At 32.8% G+C, this 22,827-nt stretch overlaps 1 protein-coding gene across 1 annotated transcript in view; it reads left to right on the forward strand.

Moving 5' to 3' along the window:
- Nucleotides 1-22,827, forward strand: part of LOC149772481 (antiviral innate immune response receptor RIG-I-like) — an 89,761-nt gene that overhangs the window by 44,035 nt on the left and 22,899 nt on the right. Inside the window, exon 9 of the mRNA XM_089947751.1 lies at nucleotides 11,265-11,459. Coding sequence (XP_089803877.1) covers nucleotides 11,265-11,459 — 195 coding nt within the window. The remainder of the gene's footprint in view (nucleotides 1-11,264; nucleotides 11,460-22,827) is intronic.

The following is a 22,827-nucleotide window of genomic DNA, read 5'->3' on the forward strand; positions in this document are numbered from 1 at the left end:
ATTTATTTTCACTAGTTGGTTTAACACCCTTTTTTAAAAGTAAATTGTAGTAGTCTTTACATGCTTTATTGTTATGAAATACAGTTTCTAAATGGAAAGGGATAAATGGTCTGACCAGTGTTGATTTACCTAATTGTAACCTTTTACACAAGGACTTTACACACTGAATTATCCCTTGAAAGACAAGGAAATTAGTACTAAGACCATATCTAGCTTTAAAGCTTTCAAAGTTGATCATAGTTCCCTGATCCGTAAGCCCATCACCAATATAGATTACATTATGTTCAAACCATTTCCTATAGAAAATGGTTACCTTGTTCACCATAAGGGAGTTCATGCAGAAACTTGTCCTGTCCGGGGTATATTTTTCTCTAGTAACAGATTCAGTGCCAGTAAAAAATCACGCCAAAAAACATTTGTTGTCTTTTTGGATAAAGTAATCACATTTTCATCTCCTAGCAGGAACAGGTTTCTAATCTTAAATATTGCATATTCAAATAAATTGACCAATTGAGGTAGAAGAATTTTATGAGTACATGTTATTTTCAAAGCTAATATAAATTTATCTGTATCTGTCACCGTCAAGTCACCTTTAGAAAAAGTTTCAGTCATAACCTCTCTTTTAACTTTGTTCACTTTTTATTTCCATATAAAAGTGAAAATTAATTCGTTTAATTCTCTCATAAAATTGGGCAGAGGATTTGGTAATAAGATGAACAAATGATTAAGCTTTGGAATAATTAAGGTTTCAAAACTTATTTTACCAATTGGTGTTTAGGATTGCTTTTCCCAACGTTTTAAACAAATTTTAATCATTTCTGGGGTTTTTTCAAGTTCATTTCTACCATTTTATCCAAATCCACTGAAAACTTTATGCCCAGTGATGTAACTTAAGTCACCTACTGTAACTTTAACTTGTGACAATATGTTTCTGTACTGTACTTCTTGCTTCCTATCCAAACTGCTTTTGTTTTGGTAATGTTCAGTTTCAGTCCTGAAATCCTTGTAAAGAAGCTCAATGCTTCAGCGGAGGATTCCAAGGATTCAAAAGAGCCATCAAGAATTAAAGTAGTGTCATCTGCAAACTGAAATCTGTGGCAGTAAATATTCCGTTTCCCTGAACTTCATAAATTTAATTATTTTTATTATTCTTTAATAGTATAGACAATATTTCTGCACATAATAAGAAGAGATTTGGGCATATTGGATCACCCTGCCAAAAACCTCTGGAAATTTTGAAAAATTCTTAAAGAAAGACATTTTGTGAAACTGCCGATAAGATATAGCAATACAAAGTTTTAGCCCAGTGCCTTATACTTGGTCCAAAATTTAAAAAAGTAAGAACATTATGAATAAATTTCCATGAAGTAGAACCAAATGCTATTTCAAAATCAATAGTAATACACCTGGAATTTGTAACTCTTCTGCAATGTGCATAATATCATATACAGTACTTATATTTTCACCAATGTATCTTCCTTTTACAAAGCCAGTTTGATCCCCATATATTATTTCATTCTGTACTGAATTAATTCTTTTGGCAATACATCCTGATTCTAGTTTGTATACATCATTAAGTAGAGAATTGGATGCCACTAACTCAGGTACTGCTTAAATTTATCCTCTTTGGGTATGCAAGTTATAATAACTTGTCTCAGAGCTGTTGATAATGATCCAGTTTTGTATTCTTCAGTGATTGTTCTAACTATAAATACCCCAATGTCAGTCCAGAAGATTTTTAAAAATTCAGCTGTGAAACCATCCGATCCTGGGCTTTTGATATTTTTCATACTTTTTAAACAATCCAATACTTCTGTTTATGTAACTTTGCCTTCTAATCTTAGAGATTGCTCTTGTTTTAGCCAAGCAGTTGTATAGTTTTTGAGAAGGTCCTCTAAGTCTATATCCTCTACCTCTCTTTCCTCATTATATAGGTTATTATAATACTCTTTTACTCCCCCAGAATATCAAATTGACCACTAATAATTTCATTGCCATCTGTAGTTCATTTTGTGATTGTTCCGTTCACATGCCGCCATGTCGGCCAATTCTGCACGTCAGGTAATTCTGCGCAACGATACGTCATTTCTGTAAACATTGGATCACGTGTTATTTTGGGTCAAAAATCCATTTTGTATCCAGAAAGAACAATCATATATTAATTAAGAAAAGTGATATTCATAAAGTGTACAAAAATATCCCACATTTAGGCTCGAAATGCAGATAAAAATGTGATTTCTAAATGGCAAGTTGAAGACCCACTCCATGACCATCTTGAACCTGTGACCCAGAAAATACGATTTATTATGCATCTTTTAGAATAATACAAATAAATACATTATATAACAGATGGAAATGTGTACCTTAAAACAAAACTGTATTTTAATCCAAGTTTCCAATTTTGCAAGAAGTTGTCCCACACGTACAAAATCGTCTGCTACCCAACGTGTCTACTTGCCGCTAGAACATAAATTATCAACAAATTCCTCGGCGTATAGTCTGTTTCTAAATTCTGTAGTAATTTTTCCCCATCAACAAGACGTTGTAATCACATTACATCCTATTCATTGTTGTTTCTCTTCCACGTAATAGCTTATTTTTCATAAAATGTTGAACTTTACTAACTTTTTTACAAGATCGGTTTAGTTTGCTTAATACCTCTTGCCATTTATTGGCATTTTTACATTGAATTTTGTAAAACTAGCTATAAACCTGACCAAATTACTCGACTGAACTGCTGACAGAAACAGTCCAAAGTAATATATTTCATTTCTGTAGCCCAAATGGATAAACATGACATCTTTTCAAAGCTATGCGCAAAATAGGCCGACATTTTGCGAGTCAGGAAAACGGGGGGGTGGTGGTATCCTCTGTGTCCAAAATTAATATTGATTTGAACAGAATATTCTGGTGACCATTGCATCTTTTCAAATGGTAAGCATTGCTGTATTTTATTTTTGTCAATCACTCGAATTACGTATGCGTTTTGCTTCAATATTGGAAACAAAAACCTTAGGTGTGCAGAAATGTCTGACAGCAGTGTAGCTTCTGTTTTCTAGGTGGCAAAAGTATCTGGTTGGTTTCTCACCCTCTTCTATTCATTTAGCTCTGGATTTAATGATACTTCTTCAAAGTTTTTCTTTTCTCAAATTTTCAAGCTCATTCCTTTTAGACTCCAATATTCCTGAATCAAGAGATCCTATGGAACCATTCTCTATGGATTGTATTTGCTGCATAAGTTTTATTTCCTGTTTTAATTTACATTTCTTTTTGTATGATCCATCTGAAATAGTTTTTCCACAGATTTCCATCAGCATTGTATCTAGTAATAACGAATCTAATATAGTCAGTCATAGATGTGAATTCAGTACATTGTCAATATTTCTATTATAATCATTGGCAGCATATTGTAATTTCATTCTTCTCATGTAATTTTTTTTTTCATCAATATAGGTTTTATCAAACAGTAAACTTTAATAAAATTTCCATAAACCTTTACCTCTGAATTCAAATAAAGTGTTACAATGGAGTGGTCAGACCTATATATAACTTGGTTCAATTGTCACTTTCCTACATTTGGCATAAGAGATTCTGACACAAGAAAGAAATCCAATCTTACTTGTTTTAGAAGACTTTTTCTTCTCCATGTATATCTCTTTAATCCTGCATTTAATACTCTAAATGGATCTATAAGACCAAAAGTTTCTTTTATATTTAATAATGAATTTCTAGTAGTTGGGTTATTTACATTTCTATAATTATGTGAATCTAGTTCTGGATCTTGAACCAAGTTAAAGTCCCCACATACAACAATGGACTCATTCATATATAATATCATTTATATTATTGTAAAATTCTGGGCAATCATTATTTGGCTCACATATATTAATTAAAGTGAAGTTACATTCACCAATTAGAATATCTAAGGCAATCAGATTACCATCATTATCCTTTTTACATTCTTTTATATCATACTGAAAGTTATTATTAAGTAGAATATAAACTCCTTGAGAGTTGGATCTGTAACAATTTACAATAAATTCATAACCCCATTGTGTTCTAATGTATGAAACTTTATCCTCAGTAAAATGTGTATCTTGTAAGCAATATATATTACACTCATTTTTTCTAAGATAATCAAAAACATCCCTATGTTTGTAAAGTCTCCAAGTCCCCAACAGTTGGCAGAGAGTCATTTTATGTTTGTGCAATCCATTTTCACAATAGAAGTATAAATTCATCATGCTAGAAATGCACCATTGTTTGTGAACAGTAGGGAACGTGGTGTAAAATACCTCACATAGATTAAGAAACATTACATCTAGGTTACGAAAAACACCAGTGATTTGATACATGCCAGGAAATTGTCCACCTAGAACTCTCTCTAGACTGGTACTGACTACAGTATTCAAACACACACACACACAAATACACAATAACATAAAGTACACCTAAAGAAGTGTAATGATTTGCTATGATCGTTTGAGAGGTGAGAATGAGAATCCCAATATGTATGATCTTCAACATATCACACACTTTAGTTTTGGATACAAGATAAATTTAGGGAAGGGCATTCCCCTTAATGCCAATCTCTCTCTCTCTCTCTCTCTCTCTCTATATATATATATATATATATCTATCTATATATATATATATATATATATATATATATATATATATATATATATATATATATATATATATATATATATATATATACACACACACATGTATACATATGTATGCATGTGCTTACACATGTACATATATATACACATACACACATGTATATACATATATATGATATTTGATATACACAGACTCATACACATACATGCACACATGCACATACAGATACATACAGTTATAACTGTCAAACTAACCACATTTGAGTACCGTATTTCATGTTATTTTTCGTACACGAAAAAATAATTATTAATTTCAGTGTTCAAAAAGTTATATGTAAAATAAATAGTTATCATTTGGTGGTACTGACCATGTACGAAAAATAAAGGGATCATACCTGAACAAGTTCTATGGAAAACACGCTACTCGACAACCTAATGGTATAAACTTATAAAGTAAACATATATTTTCTGTCTCATTCTGCTCTCAACTCAAAAATCTATCTACAATTTAAATAAATGTACTCAAAGACTTTTGTTATTAGTGAACAAGAGAGAGAGAGAGAGAATTATGTCTCAGTGTGCAAGCTTGTCTGCATTTAGAGCATATGTGGCTGTTATGTTGTGTAATGTTGGCAAAATGATTAACATGGTTTGAGCACGTATTAGTTATGGGTATTATTTATTGGTAAATTGTACGCACCAATTAGTCTGATAAATCAACACCACAAATCTGTGTTGATACTGATGGATGATGTTGTGGGACTGATGTCACCTGTTCATTAAAATATGCAATTTTGCTGCACGCAAATCATTCCGGTTCAAACCCACGTATACTTTAGACACATACTGGTAATTGGTAACAGCCATATGATGTGCAAAATTCAAAATGGGCACAGGACAGATGGTTGTACTATTGCAGGTGGATTTACAAGTCACCAAACATATGATTTGCTCAGGAAATATAATCTACATGTCACCAAAAGAACTCTTCAACCAATGGTAGCTGCATGTACAGCCACGATAAATACTGGTAAGTGTATAAAATATACATCAGTAAGTGCAGCCAAATTTGGATGCAGACAATTGCAGCTTTTAATGAATAGGTGATATCAGCCCCTCAGCCAAAATTCAATATCATCATGGGTGAAGGGCTGATTTATTGGCCTACACAATGATATGAGACCACATTGTCAAGAAATTAAGTGCAACTTGTATTTTTATGATAACAATAATCTCATTATCAAATTGCAATAATAAAAAAAAGAACTTGAAATCAGGTTTTAGTTAATGCGCATGAGCGTACGTGTATGTGTGTAAGAGAGAGAGAGAGACAAAATTTTGTCAGTATACAAGACTATTTATTCAAGGTAGTTTTATTTGTAGCATATGCAGAGAGAAAAAAAAGACTGTTACCTGACGATTGTGATAATCCTCATGCATTATGACCCTGCTGTATTCCATTATCAATAAAAACCGCTAAATCAACAATTCATTTTTATTTTAATTATGATGTACATTGTCACAACAACCACATGGCTATGCAATGTTATTTACACAGTAATTAAACATGCTTAGCGCTTTGGGTTATTCCAGTTGAAACCAGATTGAGTGCAATAATCAACAGAAGAGGTCAAATCAGAGAGGCTGCCAGTAGGGAAATGAGGTTCTCTTTAGGTGAATGAAAATCTGTCAGTGTGCTATTGAAGCCGTTGTCCATACAGCAGATGTTATAAGGACAAGCGATCATATACATTACTTGTTATTCGAACTTGCCAATAAAGAATAGAATTGTAGAATAGATTTGCAATAAAATGTTAATTATATTAAAATCAAAACAGAACAAGTACTTAAAAGTTAGAAAAAGTATATATACGAATCGATTTAACGGAGTCTGTGACTTTCATATTTACGATAGAAAATGATTAGGTTTTTATATTTTATATTTGCATGACTATAATGAAACAATAAGACTAGTTGACCAGTGGTCTGTGGTCTTCACTTTAGCATGTACTGATATGTAAATTTTGTTTGATAAGAAAACATCAAAGGGTCTTCTAAACTCATTTTAAAATGCACGTGGTGTTTTGTTATGGTTACGGACTTAATAAGGAGAACTAATTAACAATAATGTTTAAAGGTATGGTCTGTGAAGTTCTTTGTCCATTTGTTAATAAACACCAGTAGATAATGTAATGACAATAAGAGAGCTTATTCACATGGGCACCAGCAGGATTTTTTGCAGGGGGGGTCAGTCAGTCACATCCAGGAGAATTAGTATAGTAAGTAGTCTGAAACTAAAGCTAATATTTACTAAGCGTTTTGAACAGAATCTTGTGACATATTTTCAGCTTCATTTGCTTATTTATATTAGTTGGAAGATATATATATATATATATATATATATATATATATATATATATATATATATATATATATATATATATATATATATATATATATTGCAGTATGATATCCGTGGGGGTCACATGATGACCTCTTTGACTTCTGCTGCAGGCACCCATGCTTATGTATCAATCATTGTATTTTTTCACCAACAATTAATTATTAATTTTTGTAAAAACAAAATGGCAATATGCTATTTTTGATCTTTTCTGCAAACATAAATCTTCTTGGTAGAAATTTTATGTCCAATAATTTAATGGATTTGTAACAAAAATACAAAGCGATATGCATGAAAAATTATGATACATTTAAATAATTATTATTTTGATAACTGGATTGTGTACAAAAAATTAAAGGTTACGAAAAAATACATGAAATAGGGTAGGTAGAGTGACATTAAGGCATCAAATACACATACTTAGTAATACTAGTCATATTACTCAGCCACAGGTGAACTACTACTCCTATTTATGAGTTACAAGTTAAATCACCAAGGCTAGAAAAGATTTACTGGGCTGAGGAAGACCTTTGTTTGCCTAAAGAGTAATTCTTAGAGCAATTATCTACCTTCACCACACACCCCACTCCCCCCAAATTTAAAGGTGCAGGATAAATAAAAATTTGGAACATAAGCAAGCATTTTGCTTAGCTAAATGAATGCAACAAAGAAAAAATGTTTGAAAAATAGGTAAAAAATAAACCTGAAACATCAGTGCTGGCTTAATAATGCACATCTTGTTTGAATATGTTGCTGCTACATTTACAATTTATAATTAATTATGTATTTATTACTGAGAAACATAATATATTTTCAAAAATCAGTGTCTAAAAGATGTTGATGAAACAAGAAAATGTATACTTGTCAGTCAAACCTGACTTACATGACTTAACCTATGTTTTTGGAGACCTTCTGTCATTTATGACACTGACAGTTCTTAATTCACAGATATTTTGGGAGACATTCTGTAACTTATTACACAATTTTGAGAATTGTGTAATAAATGACAGATGGTGTCTCAAAAAATGTCATTGTTTCTCTTCCCAATGAATAGTTAGACATTAGTATCTCTTTTCTGACAGCTACAGGCAGTGGTAGTAGAGCCTCCTTGTGATCAGCTTCAAAAGTTTCTGCATTAGTTGCAGTATTTATCTGAGGCTCTCAGTGTAATATTACTACATGCTCAAAGTTTCTACTTGCAGAGGATTTCCTTTCTTACATATGCAAATACACCTCTGCCCCCATTATAACATGGTAGTTGGGGTCAAAACTGCTGGCTGCATTATGTACAAAGGTATAGCAAAATGATTGAAAATTATTAGTATACTTGTGTTTTGGGGTGAGGGGGTGAACAACATGCCACTCAAATGAACAGTAATACTGTTAGTTAATGTAAATTAGTTTTTTTCACAGCTTGATACAGTATTTATAAATTTAATTGTGTCTGATAATAATATTTTAAAAGTAAGTAAAAATATAATACCAAGCTCAGGTTGTTTTCTTTCAACCCATATTTCTGTACATATGATAGATCAGATCATGATCATGAGTAACATTAAAAACAATTATGTTGATAAATATACCTGCCAGTTATAATTTCTGTCTAAGCTGCATCAAAATGATGAAAATGTTTTGTTAATTAAGAGCTGACAGTTGCATATTTACCACTTCTACACCCATTTTGCAATTCATTAAAGATCATATACCTGTAGCAATTCCACTGAGTAATGCCAAGTCATTTTTTTCAATAAAATGTCTTTATTTTCAGTTCAGAATATCAGCTACATATGACTGAGTGATGTCATAACATGTGTAGCCCGCTTTTATTCCGAAACACAGAATAACAGGAAGAAAAAAAAAACAAAATTACAAACTTGCATACATTTATGTAATACATTTAAAATCCAATGATGTCTGAAACAAAACATTTGTTCACAAATAGTACTAATCCAAATAGAATATACACTGTTCGTTCACATGATGTGCATTTCCTACTGGCAGTATTTTTTTATTTTATGTTGCTTGAGACTGGATTGTTCTTGGTTTTTTTTGCAAAGTCTATGATATTTCTCAGCTGCATAATTTTCAAGGGCATTCTTGAATGTAAATATGGCTTTGACAACAGCACGGGGTGAGTAGTAGTAGTACCTACCTGTTCATCAGGATCAAAGTTTTCTCTTTTAGTGTCTAGGAAGAACTGAATAATGTCAGCATAAATCTTACATTCAATAGTGGGGCAGTCCTTGTCATGTTTGATCAAATGAGTTCAAATGTCCTGTAGCACAGCTTAGCCTTTTCAACATCCTCCTCTCTGACACTCTAAAAATTACAATCCTGTTCACATACTAAGCTTTTCCTGGATGTCTCCATGGTGGGGTTCAGTGTCGTAATTCAATTGCAAATATGGTTAATATTGAACTCACTTTTAAATATGATTTCACTAGAAAGTGACAGTTGTTTGAATGGACCCATGGAAATGAGCAATCTCTTCTGGGTTGTAGAGCAACAGATTACAGAAGTGGTAGCAAGTTCAATAGATATGTTGCTGCTAATTCTTTTACTGATCTCTTGCCATCCAAATGTCAGTAAATAGTGGTTGACAATAAGCTGGTCTTCTGTATAACTGGTCAGCTGTGTTTACATTGATTAAGACGCTTATTTACTGTGTTGGCTTTAGTGCTAAAGGCATATTTAACTGTCATGTGTACTTAAGCCAAATGCAATAGTTTATATGGACCTATGGTACTTATGGCTTTTTAGAGAATTGGTTAGTTTCAGGTGTTCGATACAAAGTTAGGAATACTATGTACCTTACCTTGCCTGAATACAAAGTGGCCAATTAGAGTTAAACTGTGACTGGAAAATCAAGTTCTGGTAATGTTCCAAAAAGTCAAGTACAGTATTTTGATGTATTGTTTTCAGCTTATTGATGTTGAAAATAATTTGTTACATTTTTTTAAATCATAATTTTTGAAATTTTTTTATAATGTTTGTAATAATGTTACTGTGTTATATCTGGAATCATGTTATGGGAGAGAGCTTTATAGAAAACCTAAATCATAATATTGCATTCACAGCCTCACATATGAGACCCTTTTTAATATACTTGCAGTCAGATTAACAGATTATCATCCTAATTAGACATTGTAAGGGGTTATGAGTTACAACCCATGGGTCAAGGCTTGAGGAAGCTGAGGTCAGGTCCAATTTTGAGGTGGGGAGGCATGCAAGAAAAAGCATTGGGATTTGCTATGGCAAGCCATGGAAGTAGCTCTAGTTACTGATTCAGTGATGCATTTTTTAATTTTAAAAACATGAAAAAGTGATGAATTATTTTAAGGTTTAAATCAGCAACCGCACCTGCCCTTCATAATTGATTTGAAACAATTGCATCAATTTGTGTTCCATTTTAATTTAACCCTGATGCTTTGCACATTTCCGATAAAGTCTATTCATGCTACTAAATTTATGAGATCACCAAAATGATTTTCATAAATGATAAATTGATGATGGTTTAACAGCATAGAAATTTACCGGTACATGGTATCCTTTTCATTACCACAACTAAGGTGGATGAGGGGTTATAGTGGTAACTGAAGCATCTGTTTGTAGACAATGTGGTTTTCACGGTTAGTTTGCTGTGAGTTATTTTCTTTCTCAAATCTCAAATGTGCCTTACCCATGGGTAGATTCAAAAGCCTACTGTATAGGTCCAATGTTATTTTCTTAGCATGTTAAGTCCATTTCCCAAGTTTTATTAACTTCATTGGAAGACTTAATTTGGGCAGGGGTAGCTCCCTGTTCATTCTGAGGCAGAAAGGTGAAAGGTCAAGATTACATGCACTGGCATTGTAATCTGTTTGGGTTTCTACTCGATATGTCAAATCCCTTGTATCCAATTTTCATCAGAAGTAGTCTACAAGTGGGCAGAGGCATGTCCTGATCGATACTCGAATCTGGGAGCCAAAGGTCATAGTTGATGGCACAAAAATTGTTATTTTGGCAATCTACAGGATAATTAAAATTAGTCCAATTTCCTTGAATTTCTGTAAACCTAGTTTTTATCAGGTTCACTGTTGCATTTCATGTATGGAAGGGTACCTTTGTATTGAGTCTGTAATCAACCTCTAAATGGTTAATGTTGCTGAATGTAAGATTGCAAAATGATGTTATTTTTACATAATGTCAGTCAAGTGGATCAGGCAATCTTCTAATTCCTTTTTTCTTGCTTACAGATGTAGATGAAGAGCCTCCAGATAGAAAGAAAATGAGAATGGATACCAAGCTGGAGCTTAGAAATTATCAGCTGGAACTTGCAGAAGTTGCTCTTCAAGGAGAAAACACCATTATTTGTGCTGGCACTCATTCAGGAAAAACTTGGGTGGCTTTATATATTGCTCAGAAACATTTGGAAGCAGCCAGTCCTGGAAGTAAGAGAATACTCTGTACTCTTAAAGTTTAAAAACAAATATAAAATCTCCTTTATGATTTTTGTCTGGATTATTTTCTAGGATGGCTAACTTTTGAGGTATGCTTATTTCCTTGTAAAAGATTTATTTGATGTTTAATAAGAAAGGGTTTCCTATTTACATAACATTTTAATAATAATGATAACTGTTAACAGTAATATAATGTAATTTAGAACTAGGTCACATAATATTCTGATGTAGGAGAAGAGATCAAATTATTATAGTAAGAGTGAAATATGTTGTCTCTTTGTGAGAGGAACCAAAATGGGCAGGCTAGATTTTATTGTTCAGGCCTTAGCTGCAGAATCCCGTATTGTTACTTTCGTGTGTCATTCCAACTGAATCGTAATGGTTGGCAAGATTAGTGTCACATTTATTGCAGAGTTGGCTCTCATGGTTATTCATTCATTTTCTGAAGTCCACAGTCTTGTTGAAGTTTTGGACAACAGTTTTTGCATGTCACGAGATACATAACATTTTTCTCCTATAACACCCCAGTTATTAGTTGGTGTTAAAGTTTGTTCCTATGGTTCAGCTCTGGAATGGTTTTGAAATGTTTGTAGACTAGGCATCATTTGTCTTTCCTATTGTATACAGTGGTCCCCATCTTCTATGGCCACCTGTTCTGCACCAGGAAAGTGGCCTTATACGATGGGTGGCCTTTTCAGAGGGGGACTAAATTTTTTCTGTGAAGTATATGTAAAGTACGTAGTAAGAAAGTTACATACTTCAAAGCATTTAATATCTTCATGTAATATCTTTGTTTAAAAGTATCATTAATTGTTAAAAGGTTCCTCTTGTTATAATAATAGACTTATTTCAACTGAATATACATTAATAGTTCTTGTTCTCGGTGTAAGTGTGATATGCAAGGGGTATTGTTGTCATGCACATTGCAAAACCATTCAAAAATGGCATTTAAATCTTGGTACATACATAATTCTATTTCCATTTGCTTAATTTTCCTGCTGAATAACCTCCTTATCAGTTATGACATTGTTTATTCAAGTCTTTTCTACATAAAATTGTTCAGCAAGTCCCCCCTCCCCACCCCACCCAATGTCATGTTTGGTAATGATTTATTCAGATGTTGCTAACTGTATGCGATTCAGTTATGCAGATGAAACCTTTGTAGAGTAAAGGAAGCATTAATCGTGTTGTCACATGATTTTTTTGGTCTTTGTCTGGTACCCTGTTTTGTTCAAGGTTAATTTCTCTGTGTGTGTGTGTTTGTGCACAGAATCTATTTTTAGTCTATGCTGACCCTATTATGATCTTGACAATTTTGTCTGGTTGTAATCATAAAAGAGAAGAACTCGGACAGATGTGTGAGGCCCAAAACTCTATCATAACTTTGTTGAGCCCATTTCCTGTAAATGTCTTTCATAGACAATGATATAATATTAATCTTAGTGTTGCATGTACTAAGTCAACTCTTCTTTCAGTAATGGAAACCTGACATTGGGAGACATGTATCGATGGTAGAGATAATCTGATTACTTACCTTATGTTACGATATTAATTAATTATTGGTTCTGGATACATTTGAAATAAAAAGTGGCTGCTTGTGAGATGAACATTTTACATTTTTGTACTATTATGCTGGCTGCTGGTTGCGTTAATGGGCTGGCCATTCTTGAGGGTTACTTTTGAACACAAACTTGTCAGTGCCAAGGGATTCTGGCCATAAGAAGCGGGTGGCCACTGGTCAGGGGAGCTGTTCAAGAGGGGGACTATTGTACTCCCTGTCTTCATTAAAAATATTAGTTACGCGGCACCTTCAGTCAGTTGGAAGGTATGTATGTCTCTGTATGTATGTATGTAAGTATGTATGTATGTATGCATGCACATATGCATGTGTTTGTGTGTGTGTATGTATGCATGTATGCATGTTCATTTGAGACTGGCTAACTTTCAGGATTAAGCTGTTGTAGAAATTGAAATGTGTATGTTTTGTTCAGTTTTCACCCTTCCATTGTCGTTGCAAAACCTTAAGGATTGTTAGATCTTTTTCTCAAGGTATTACATATCATACCTCATCATGCTTATAAATTATGTATAATTTGGCTTTCATGGTGTAGGATGTTGTTGTTTGATGTTTATATGCATCAGCATGTAAATGGTTATATTAAGATTACGAAATTATGTCTTTTAAATTGAGATTATGTCTTTTCAAGTTTATAATGACTAATTCAGATAAGGGATAAATAGACATTAGCCCAGATAATTGCCGGTTGCTATATGTGGTACATTATGGACCATGGTGTATGAAAAAAACAGCAATTGCTAGTGATGTGTGATCTGATGTGATTTTGATTTTTAACGTAGCTTTAACAATTTTTCAATCATATCACTACGATGTCTGCAATGTGGCAGTTTATAGTGATGTCTAATACTGGGGCATCATGCCGCAGACATGTAGCATGATGTCCCACCTAGTAACATTATCCTGACACCAGGCTGACTAGTCTTAACACTAACCTCTTAATGCTGAACACGAAGCGAGGCAGCTGTTAGTACCATTTTTGTAAGTCTCTGGTATGACTCGGCTGGGGATCGAACCCACGACCTCCTGTATCCGAGGCGGACGCTCTAACCACTAGGCCACCGGAGCGGTTGCAGCAGTTGCTAGTTGTGTTGAGCAAGTGACTGGAAGGGGATGTGCATTGTGCTTGATAATGTATGATATGTGTGCAATATAATCTACTATTAGTTAACTATTCTTTCAAATTTATAATGAAACAAAATTGACATATTAGATAGGTGGGTTCTCCTGACCAACTCATTTAAATTCTCTGGTTGAATGTTTGTTTGTGGGAAATGCTGTTTCCACAGAACATGCACTGGTCAGACAATTCTACCAAATTTTCTGCATGTTTTCAAGTTGTGAAAATAAATCCATAAACAAACAAGTGACTGAAAAATCCAAGCCCAAGTAACCCATAACTACAAATATAATATTAATCTATCCTTTAAATCATACAATATGTTGCACCTGGTTGAGTTGTGATGGGGACATTTCATGTACCTCTGTCCCCCTATGATCAATGGTTCCTAACTCTTTTTAGCTGCAAACCTAAATTGGCCACCAACAGGACCTCTAAACCGTCTGGGTTATGATATGTTTTCTTGTGATGACCCATTGCAACACAACTGAGGATCCCTTGTTACTCTGATATCAGTTGCATTGTTACCTGAGGCTGGGAACCACAGCATTATGATGGAAGGATATGTTTTTTTTTTTTAAATTAGGGGGACACTGACAGTTAGGGTTTGGAAGATGGCTCCTGGACCAGTTCAAGGTGCAACACTGAGTAATCACACTTTACGGGTACATTAATGAACAAAATCCGACATATCTTATTGAGTTTTGTCTAGTTTACCAAGTCCACAAGAAAATGTAAGCATATTGAAAAACACAAGTTTACTCATGGCTCCAGGTCATTTCGCCATAAATCGAGTCATTTTTGCCCCAAAATAATAAATGATAAGATATTTGGACAGATTTGTTACATATATTATTGCAAATAACTACAAGCAAATTCCAGACTTATTTCACCTGTAAGAATGAAAACAACTGGAGAGAGAATAAAGAACTCTGCATTAAAATATTGCATGCTTTTTTTGTCTGCCCTTAAGTCTACTGTAAAAGGAAATTCTCTCTTTTTATTTTCTTTTTGATTTAAATTCTTCTGATGTTAAAGCAATACATAAAACAAAAATGAGAAACTCCCGTACACTGTTATTTTTAAATCAGTTTTCCTCTATTTATTTCTTAATTCCTTTTTCCGTTTAAAGCCAGATAAAAAAAACCCACACAAATCATTAAATTTCCTACTGATGTTTTATTGTGCACTGTGTTTTAATTGCAGTTATTTTCCAATATGTGCTGGAGGCAATATATTACCATGTTTTGGAATATTTGTTGCCATTTCATGTTATGATAGTGAGTCTTTTTTAAAAATTCCTTTATGAACTATCTTGAAAAGCAACTAACACTTTTCAACTTTACTTAATACAGTCATCTATAATAGCCTAAGTGCTGTCCAATCTCATGAGTATTTGTCAAAGGCAAGCACAAAACAGTGACACAACAAACAGTAAACATTTAAAAAGTGTTGAAACCACAAAAGTTTACAAGACTATTTCTGATGAAATTAAAGCTTGAAAATGTTTGATGTTTGATCCAGTTGGCTTATAACCTAGATGGTATCAGCATCTGTTTTTTAATGTAAAATGGTGTACCTGCAAATTATATCTTGGATATTTCATTGTTTCTGTAGTGTTAGTAATAACAGTAGCAAGAATAATGCCAGGAATAAGTACCCCAAAAAAACCATAGTAATTATGGTGAGTAGTTACTGAGTACAGAGTAAAATGAATGAATTACTTGTTTCACAGAGTGGTGGTCATAATCAGATGATGTTTTTATTTGAATTTGGTTGTCCATTTTCAAGTCTTCTTGGTTTAAGCTGCTTGGTTTCAGTGTCCTAAATGCTGTATCCAGTAAAATTCCATTTATTTCCTGGTTTCAGAACTCCATTTGAGGTTGCAAGCAATTGCAGTCAGTGTTACATGACTGAAAGTGCGGCAGAGGGAAGGGAAGTGTTCTGCAACATGATTTTTGCCCAGCTAGCTTCTTTGTCATCCAATCAGATCTTTGAAGATTGATCCTTTGTGTGTAGCTTTTCATTTTCTCCAACATACTGATGCCTGCAAACCTTACATGTGATGGGATAAATTATATTCTCTGAGCATTCTGTTTAGACTATGGACTTTTGTTCAATTTTCTCTTGTCACTGTGCTAGAGAATATGCTGGTCTCTATCATATGTCAACAGGTTTTGCACCTTTTATCATCACAGGGACTAGATTTGCCAGGATGATTTTAGCTTGTGATTGGCATTACTAAGCTTCACTATATGATGTCGTTAAGGTTTTACAGTCTGTGGTAGACTTATACTGGTTTGTTCAGGATGGTTAACTTTAATGTGTAATATGAAGGAATTGATAGGGCAGCAAATAATAATAATAATACTAATAATAATAATGGGGGTGCTCACCAGTTATTATGTACTTTTGAGAGAATGGCATATGTAAGGTGAAGTTGTTTGCATTTGAAACATGCACAATGGAGAGAATGTTGGCATATCTCTATGCTACTTTCATGTAATATGGCTGACATTTCTTTGGATATTGTACTTATGGAAATTGTACATGATCTAAGCACACTGGTAACTAAAATGACTGTTCCCTTATGCTAAAAAAATCAGCCTGAATTAGTCTAAAGTAACCTTGATTTAACACCTGTTAAAATAGGGAAAATTAATTTTGCCCAAGTAGACAATACCAGCTTCTGAAAGTGCAATGGATGAACTACTACATATATAAAATGTAAAAAAAGTTATCAGCTCTTTTTTTTCTCAATTTACCTCTGAAGTCCAGGAAGTGAAAATGACCAAGTGAATCAAGCAGTTTTCTGAAAGATGCACATCTGGAGTAAGGCCAAGCTGTATACTCTATAACCCATATTACACACATCAATCGTACAACAAAATAAAGGGAATTAAAGGTTCTTTGAACAGTACCTAAGCTTTACAAGGTCTTTTTTAAATAGCCAGTACAACCAGTAAGGAAACTCGGGGGAAATTCTTTCTCTTTAAAATTCTAACCGTATGCAAAATACGAAACTGTAGAGCGCCACCAATAATAATAATAATAATAATAATTTATTTTATTGCTCAGAAATTACTTAGTTTGATACATACATACTGCTCCAGTGGCCTTGTGGTTAAAGCATGTGCTTTGGATACAGAAGGTTGCGGGTTTAAACCCCAGCAGAGTCATACCAAAGACTTATAAATATGGTACTAGCAGCTGCCTCGCTAGGCACACAGCATTAAGAGATTAGTGTTAGGACTGCTTGGCCTGGTGTCAGGATAATGTGACTGGATGGGACATGAAGCTGCATGTCTGCGGCATGATGCCTCAGTGTATATCACTATAAACTGTCACACTGCAGACATCGTAGCAATATAACTGAAAAAAGTGTTATGTTAAAAATCCAAAACACACACACACATTGTACATTCATGCATATGTACATACATATATACATACTATTATTATTTCATACTTACATGTTACACAAGTCCTATTTGCCCATATACAGTAATGGTCAGAATCAATAACTTCCTATCAAATCATAACTAGAATATTTTGCAAAAAACAAAAATCTGACATAATTAATTTGAAAATATGAAGAACTTGAAATACTCTAGAGTTGGTATAGTCAGCAATATAACTTATTTTCTGAGGAGAGATGATAACTAATTTAATATAGTTTTGTGCAATTGATATGTGCAAGTAAGTTCCCATTTTATTAATTTCTTTGAAGGTTCTGGCTCTACAACCAAGTGTTAATTGTTTTAATATGTAATCTGCTCACCAGGTAATCGTGAAGCACATTCACCTACATAATGCAAACAATGGGCTTTTCCAATCTTTTAAATGGGCATTTTTTTATGTCAGCAAATCAAAGTTTTTATTCTTTGTGTTCTCTTTATTTGAGTTATCTTCATTCCTGGAGTTAATACCCTCTTATGAATCTTGATAAAACTGTTATAATTTCTTTTGATTAAATGTTATAAAGAAAACAAGTTAGTTAGTTAGTCCTCTTCATCCTGTCTGGGACATTAGGATGCAGCTATCTTCCAGCATCTAGGTAGGTCTTGAGCAATGGCTTGTGCCTCACCCCAGGAAAGCCCTATCTCTTGCAGGTCTGTCATCACTGTCCTTTGACAGGTATCTGTGGCCATCCTTATGTAACAGCTGGTAACAGCTGGTGTCCATCCGAGGGCTGTCTTGGGTATCTGATAAAGAAAAGAAAACAAATTATGTGTAAATTTTTGTTGTGGCTTATTTATTTTATTCCCACAGCCAAATTTGTAGTAATCCATCTTTTCATTGTTGTTGTTTTCATTACTATCATTATCATCATCCTCTCCAATTATGGAAACCCTAGTTCTTTTGGCTGTACATTTATAGTGCCTGATGTAGCTAATAGTGATATAAATAAATTAGTTGTTTAAAAATATTTTTTGTGTATCTAATAGGTTTGGAAATTATTGACATTTATATAAAACGAATCATATTTGTGGCAAAATTTTAAAAAATATCCAAAACCAACTAAAAAGGTAACAAAATATTATTGATAATGAAATAAACACACACTCACACATATATAAAAGTTATATTGAATACATACATGCATACATAAAGAAATAACAACAGCAATAGAGAATAAAACTTTGCTCACATTTCAATTCGAAATAAATTTCTTTAAATTATTTTAAATGGAGTGATTATTCCAGATCCAATAAAAATAGTTGCTGTGGCGACATGTTGTTGTGTAATATTCACCAGGCTGACAGTATAGGCATTAGGTGGAAATGACATCATGTGAATATAAATTAAGGCAAAATGACACAATACTTCTCATTTCAAGCTAACAAATCCACAGTGTTTAATCTCTTAATATCATCTACAACTAGAAAATGTGTACCAATATAACTCGGATTGGTTGCAGAGTTTTGTTATTAAAAATAAACTAAATAATAATAATATCAATGTTTTATTTATAGAGGGTAACTCATTAGTCGAGGACTATTCTCCCTTGTGGTCCTCTTAAGGAGAGTATAATGATGCACATTATATAAAGATAGCAATAATTACTGTGTATTTTAACATGTTCAGTATTAAAATACCAAATTCCATTATTTATTAGAAACAAATACATGCTCATGATATCTCTTCTTAAATCTGTAATATTTTCAGCAGATATGAAGACAGATACGACAGATACGACAGGACAAATCTTGATTGTAATTTTCCAGTTAGTTAAAGCAGTAGTGTATTTCATTAGCAGGTGGGAGAGGAGAAGGTTAGTTCTAAGTGGTGCTGTAATAGAACCAAATAAAACAATCTTGTTGATGTGGTCCGATACCAAAACTTATACAAGACTAATAGCAAACTAAATGACATTCCATTACTTGTAAATTTACATCAGTATATAAAACACATGAATAAGGATTTTTTTGTGCTGGGTTATTTTTTTAAACTATGTTATTATTCATTGAAACCTGTTCCTACATATGCTGACTGGTACATCACCCTGTGCCAACTCTAAAGGTGTACAATATATATAATTTTAGGTATTCAAATATGTTAGATGTCACAAGAATTAACACCTCAGCATTTGTCATTAAATCTTTTAGATGTTCAGCTGCCATTCTATGGAATGAGCTACCAAATCACTTTAGAGAACAATCAAATTTTAATGCATTTAGATCTTTGATTCCATCCTGAAATGGTAAAGACTAAATGAAATGTCTGTAAATAATAACCCCCTTGCTACAATGATGACATCAAATGCTTCTGCTGGTCTTTTTTTTTGTTATCTGTCCTTATGTATTATCAAGTCTCCTGCTGTTAGCTTCTTTCGTTTTAAGTAAGGTGTAAGATGCATTACAGCAAGCTTTTTTGTCCTAATTTGGAGATTCTTTTTTTAATTTAAATTTAAATTTTTACCATTTTGTTGATGATATTAACCTAAATTGCTGTTTTGATTTATCCAGATATTCACTGTTAATCACTGCCTTGCAATATGTGTTTTATCCAGTTGTATCTATGTAAAATACTGTGTTTTTGTAAATCTTGTAAATCATGCATGTTGTACTGACTCATTTGTTTTATGCTGGTAAAAATCTCACTAGAGGTTATGTTGAATTGTTGTTTTAAATTACACCAATGTTAAATAAATCCTGTCATATCTACCATGGAAATTTCAAACTAAATTTTCAACATGAAGAAACTCACTTAATTGGTTTTCTAGTTTCATAAAGGGTGATGTGATTGAGATTTTTTTATCTACAAGTTTTAACTAAACATTATTTGTTCGTAAGTATCAGTAGTCTAATGAAACAAGGTTCTCCATATTTTCAGCACTTAGAAACAATTTGAATTGTACATTTAATTTGTTAGGGTATTATGCTTGAAATTTTGACCTAAAACCTTGGATGTCCAAGGTTTTTCCATGGATTTCCTAAGAAAGCCTAGGAAACCTCAGACAACGCTGATATTTTGTTCAAGGTTTTATAAGCAAACCTTGGACATTATCTTGTACATTAAAAAGCTAGGAAATACCTTGGACAAAGCCTTGGACATGAGAACTTAGTTTATTTTTGGCTTGGAAATAAGAACTTAATCATTTTTTTAGCTTGGACATAGCTTGGAAAGGTAGACTTAGAAAATTTTTAGCTGAGAAATGGATTTGGTCTGTTTTAATTGTGCACTTTATTCCGAAAGTATTTTTACAGTTTATTAAAATGAAGAATGTTTGTCATAACCAAAACAACTTACAAATCTATGATTTTAATTAAAATATTGACTTAATTAATGTTGATTGATTGATATGGGTTTTACAGTATACCATCTCAGTTCAGACAACATGGTGTCGAACAGGGTCACATATTTTGGTTTCACATCTTATTTTCACAGAGATAAAAATACAAGACAAAGAACCCAAGCATATATACATGCTGGAATCCCTCAGTTAGAAAAATTCTTAGCATTCATACACTTTTGATCACTTTATACAATCATCTTAGTGTAACACAGCAGTCCCAATTCTAATGCCCTGTACACACACGACACCTGTAAAATATATTTTCTAACAATTGAATCTAAAGTCTTCAATGTTTAAAGGTTCACATGACATATTTCTTAAAATTTGAGTTTGTGTGTTAGTCAAAGGAATAATAATTTAAAGTACCAGTTTAGAAGGATAAACTATTACAGTATTAATGTAAAATGTTTTCTGAAAAATTGCATGGCTTTATTTATTTGTCACATTAGTAACAAGAATAATAATAATTATAAATATACAATTGAGTCTAAAACAAAGTTGCATAGATGATTGGCATGGCACTATTTTTAATTATCATTTTTCATATGACAATTGATAATAAGCACAGTTACACTGAAGTTTTATCCCTTTCAAAATGATTTGGGGAGAATGCACCAAGCACTTGATTCTGTTTTCTGACAACCAAAGCACATATAATCCATTTGGGTATTTTAAGAATATTAAACTTCACAAAGAAAGTTGGCTTTTGATGTTTTAATAAAATAAAAAATGACCTCCAAAGTTATTGATGACATAAATTTGAACAATGTTTTTACTTTGAGTTTAAACTGGTGTCAGATTTTTTTATTTGCAATTACTTCATATACAATTCAAGTATATAGACAAACAAGGTACTGTAAAATACATTTTCAAGTAAAAAGGCAACATTTGTAATCCTCATTTAAGCTTTGCAAAGCCACATCTATCCTTTCAGTGATGAAGTAAACATGTATGTCAGTAATTGAATTGTTTGTCAATAGCTAAACCGTGAGTGATAAGGATCAAGTAAAAAATGTAAGCTTGTGTTAGTGTACTTGTAGTTGATAAAGATTTTAATTTATACACCTAAATTCAAACACCTGAAGATGAACTCTTCCCTCTACATTTCCTTTGGACACAAATAGTTTTCCAACTGCAAATACATGGCAAGTTTATCTGTGAGGGAGGTATCTCTGAACTTCAAAAGCTACTTCTCCAATGGATCTCTTTTCTTCAAATGCAGTTGTAAATGAATTCTGCTTCTTTCCCTTGCTTGTCTTAAAAAGACTGATAATGTCTGTTCTTTGTTAAAGCCTCCTTTGTTTATATGTCTATGTGACCACACCCCCCCACCTATGTGTAATTCCTATTGCATTGGTTTTAACTTAGGGTAGGTAGATTATTTTTATCTTTTCCTTCTTTATATATATATATATATATATATATATATATATATATATATATATATATATATATATATATATATATCTACTAAGCAATTCAAGTTCTGTTGGGATTTTTTTTTTTAAATATTTGTATATCTTTTTTTTAAACCGATGAAAAGTGCTAGGGTCAGCAGCTTAAACAGGGACAATCAGCCGATATGGCACTTTCAGTCTGCGATAATCAGAATCAACAGAATAATTGTATCTTATGTATCTTATTAAAAAAAGTTGAGATAATTGAAGGTCCCCACATAATACTCATAACAGCTGCTTATCTACTTACTGCTTTTAAATTAAAAAAAATATTGACAAGTTGTGGAAAGTTCTCGTTCTATTTCTAAAATGTTGCCTTCTTCCATTGGTTGCAGAGCATGGAATTATCCAATCACATCATCCAATTCATCAATCCCTTTTGTATGCACCATAATAATACATTCAAA

Source organism: Sinohyriopsis cumingii, unplaced genomic scaffold (assembly GCF_028554795.1).
Source record: "Sinohyriopsis cumingii isolate HCF-2022 unplaced genomic scaffold, ASM2855479v2 utg001460l, whole genome shotgun sequence".
NCBI lineage: Eukaryota > Metazoa > Mollusca > Bivalvia > Unionida > Unionidae > Sinohyriopsis > Sinohyriopsis cumingii.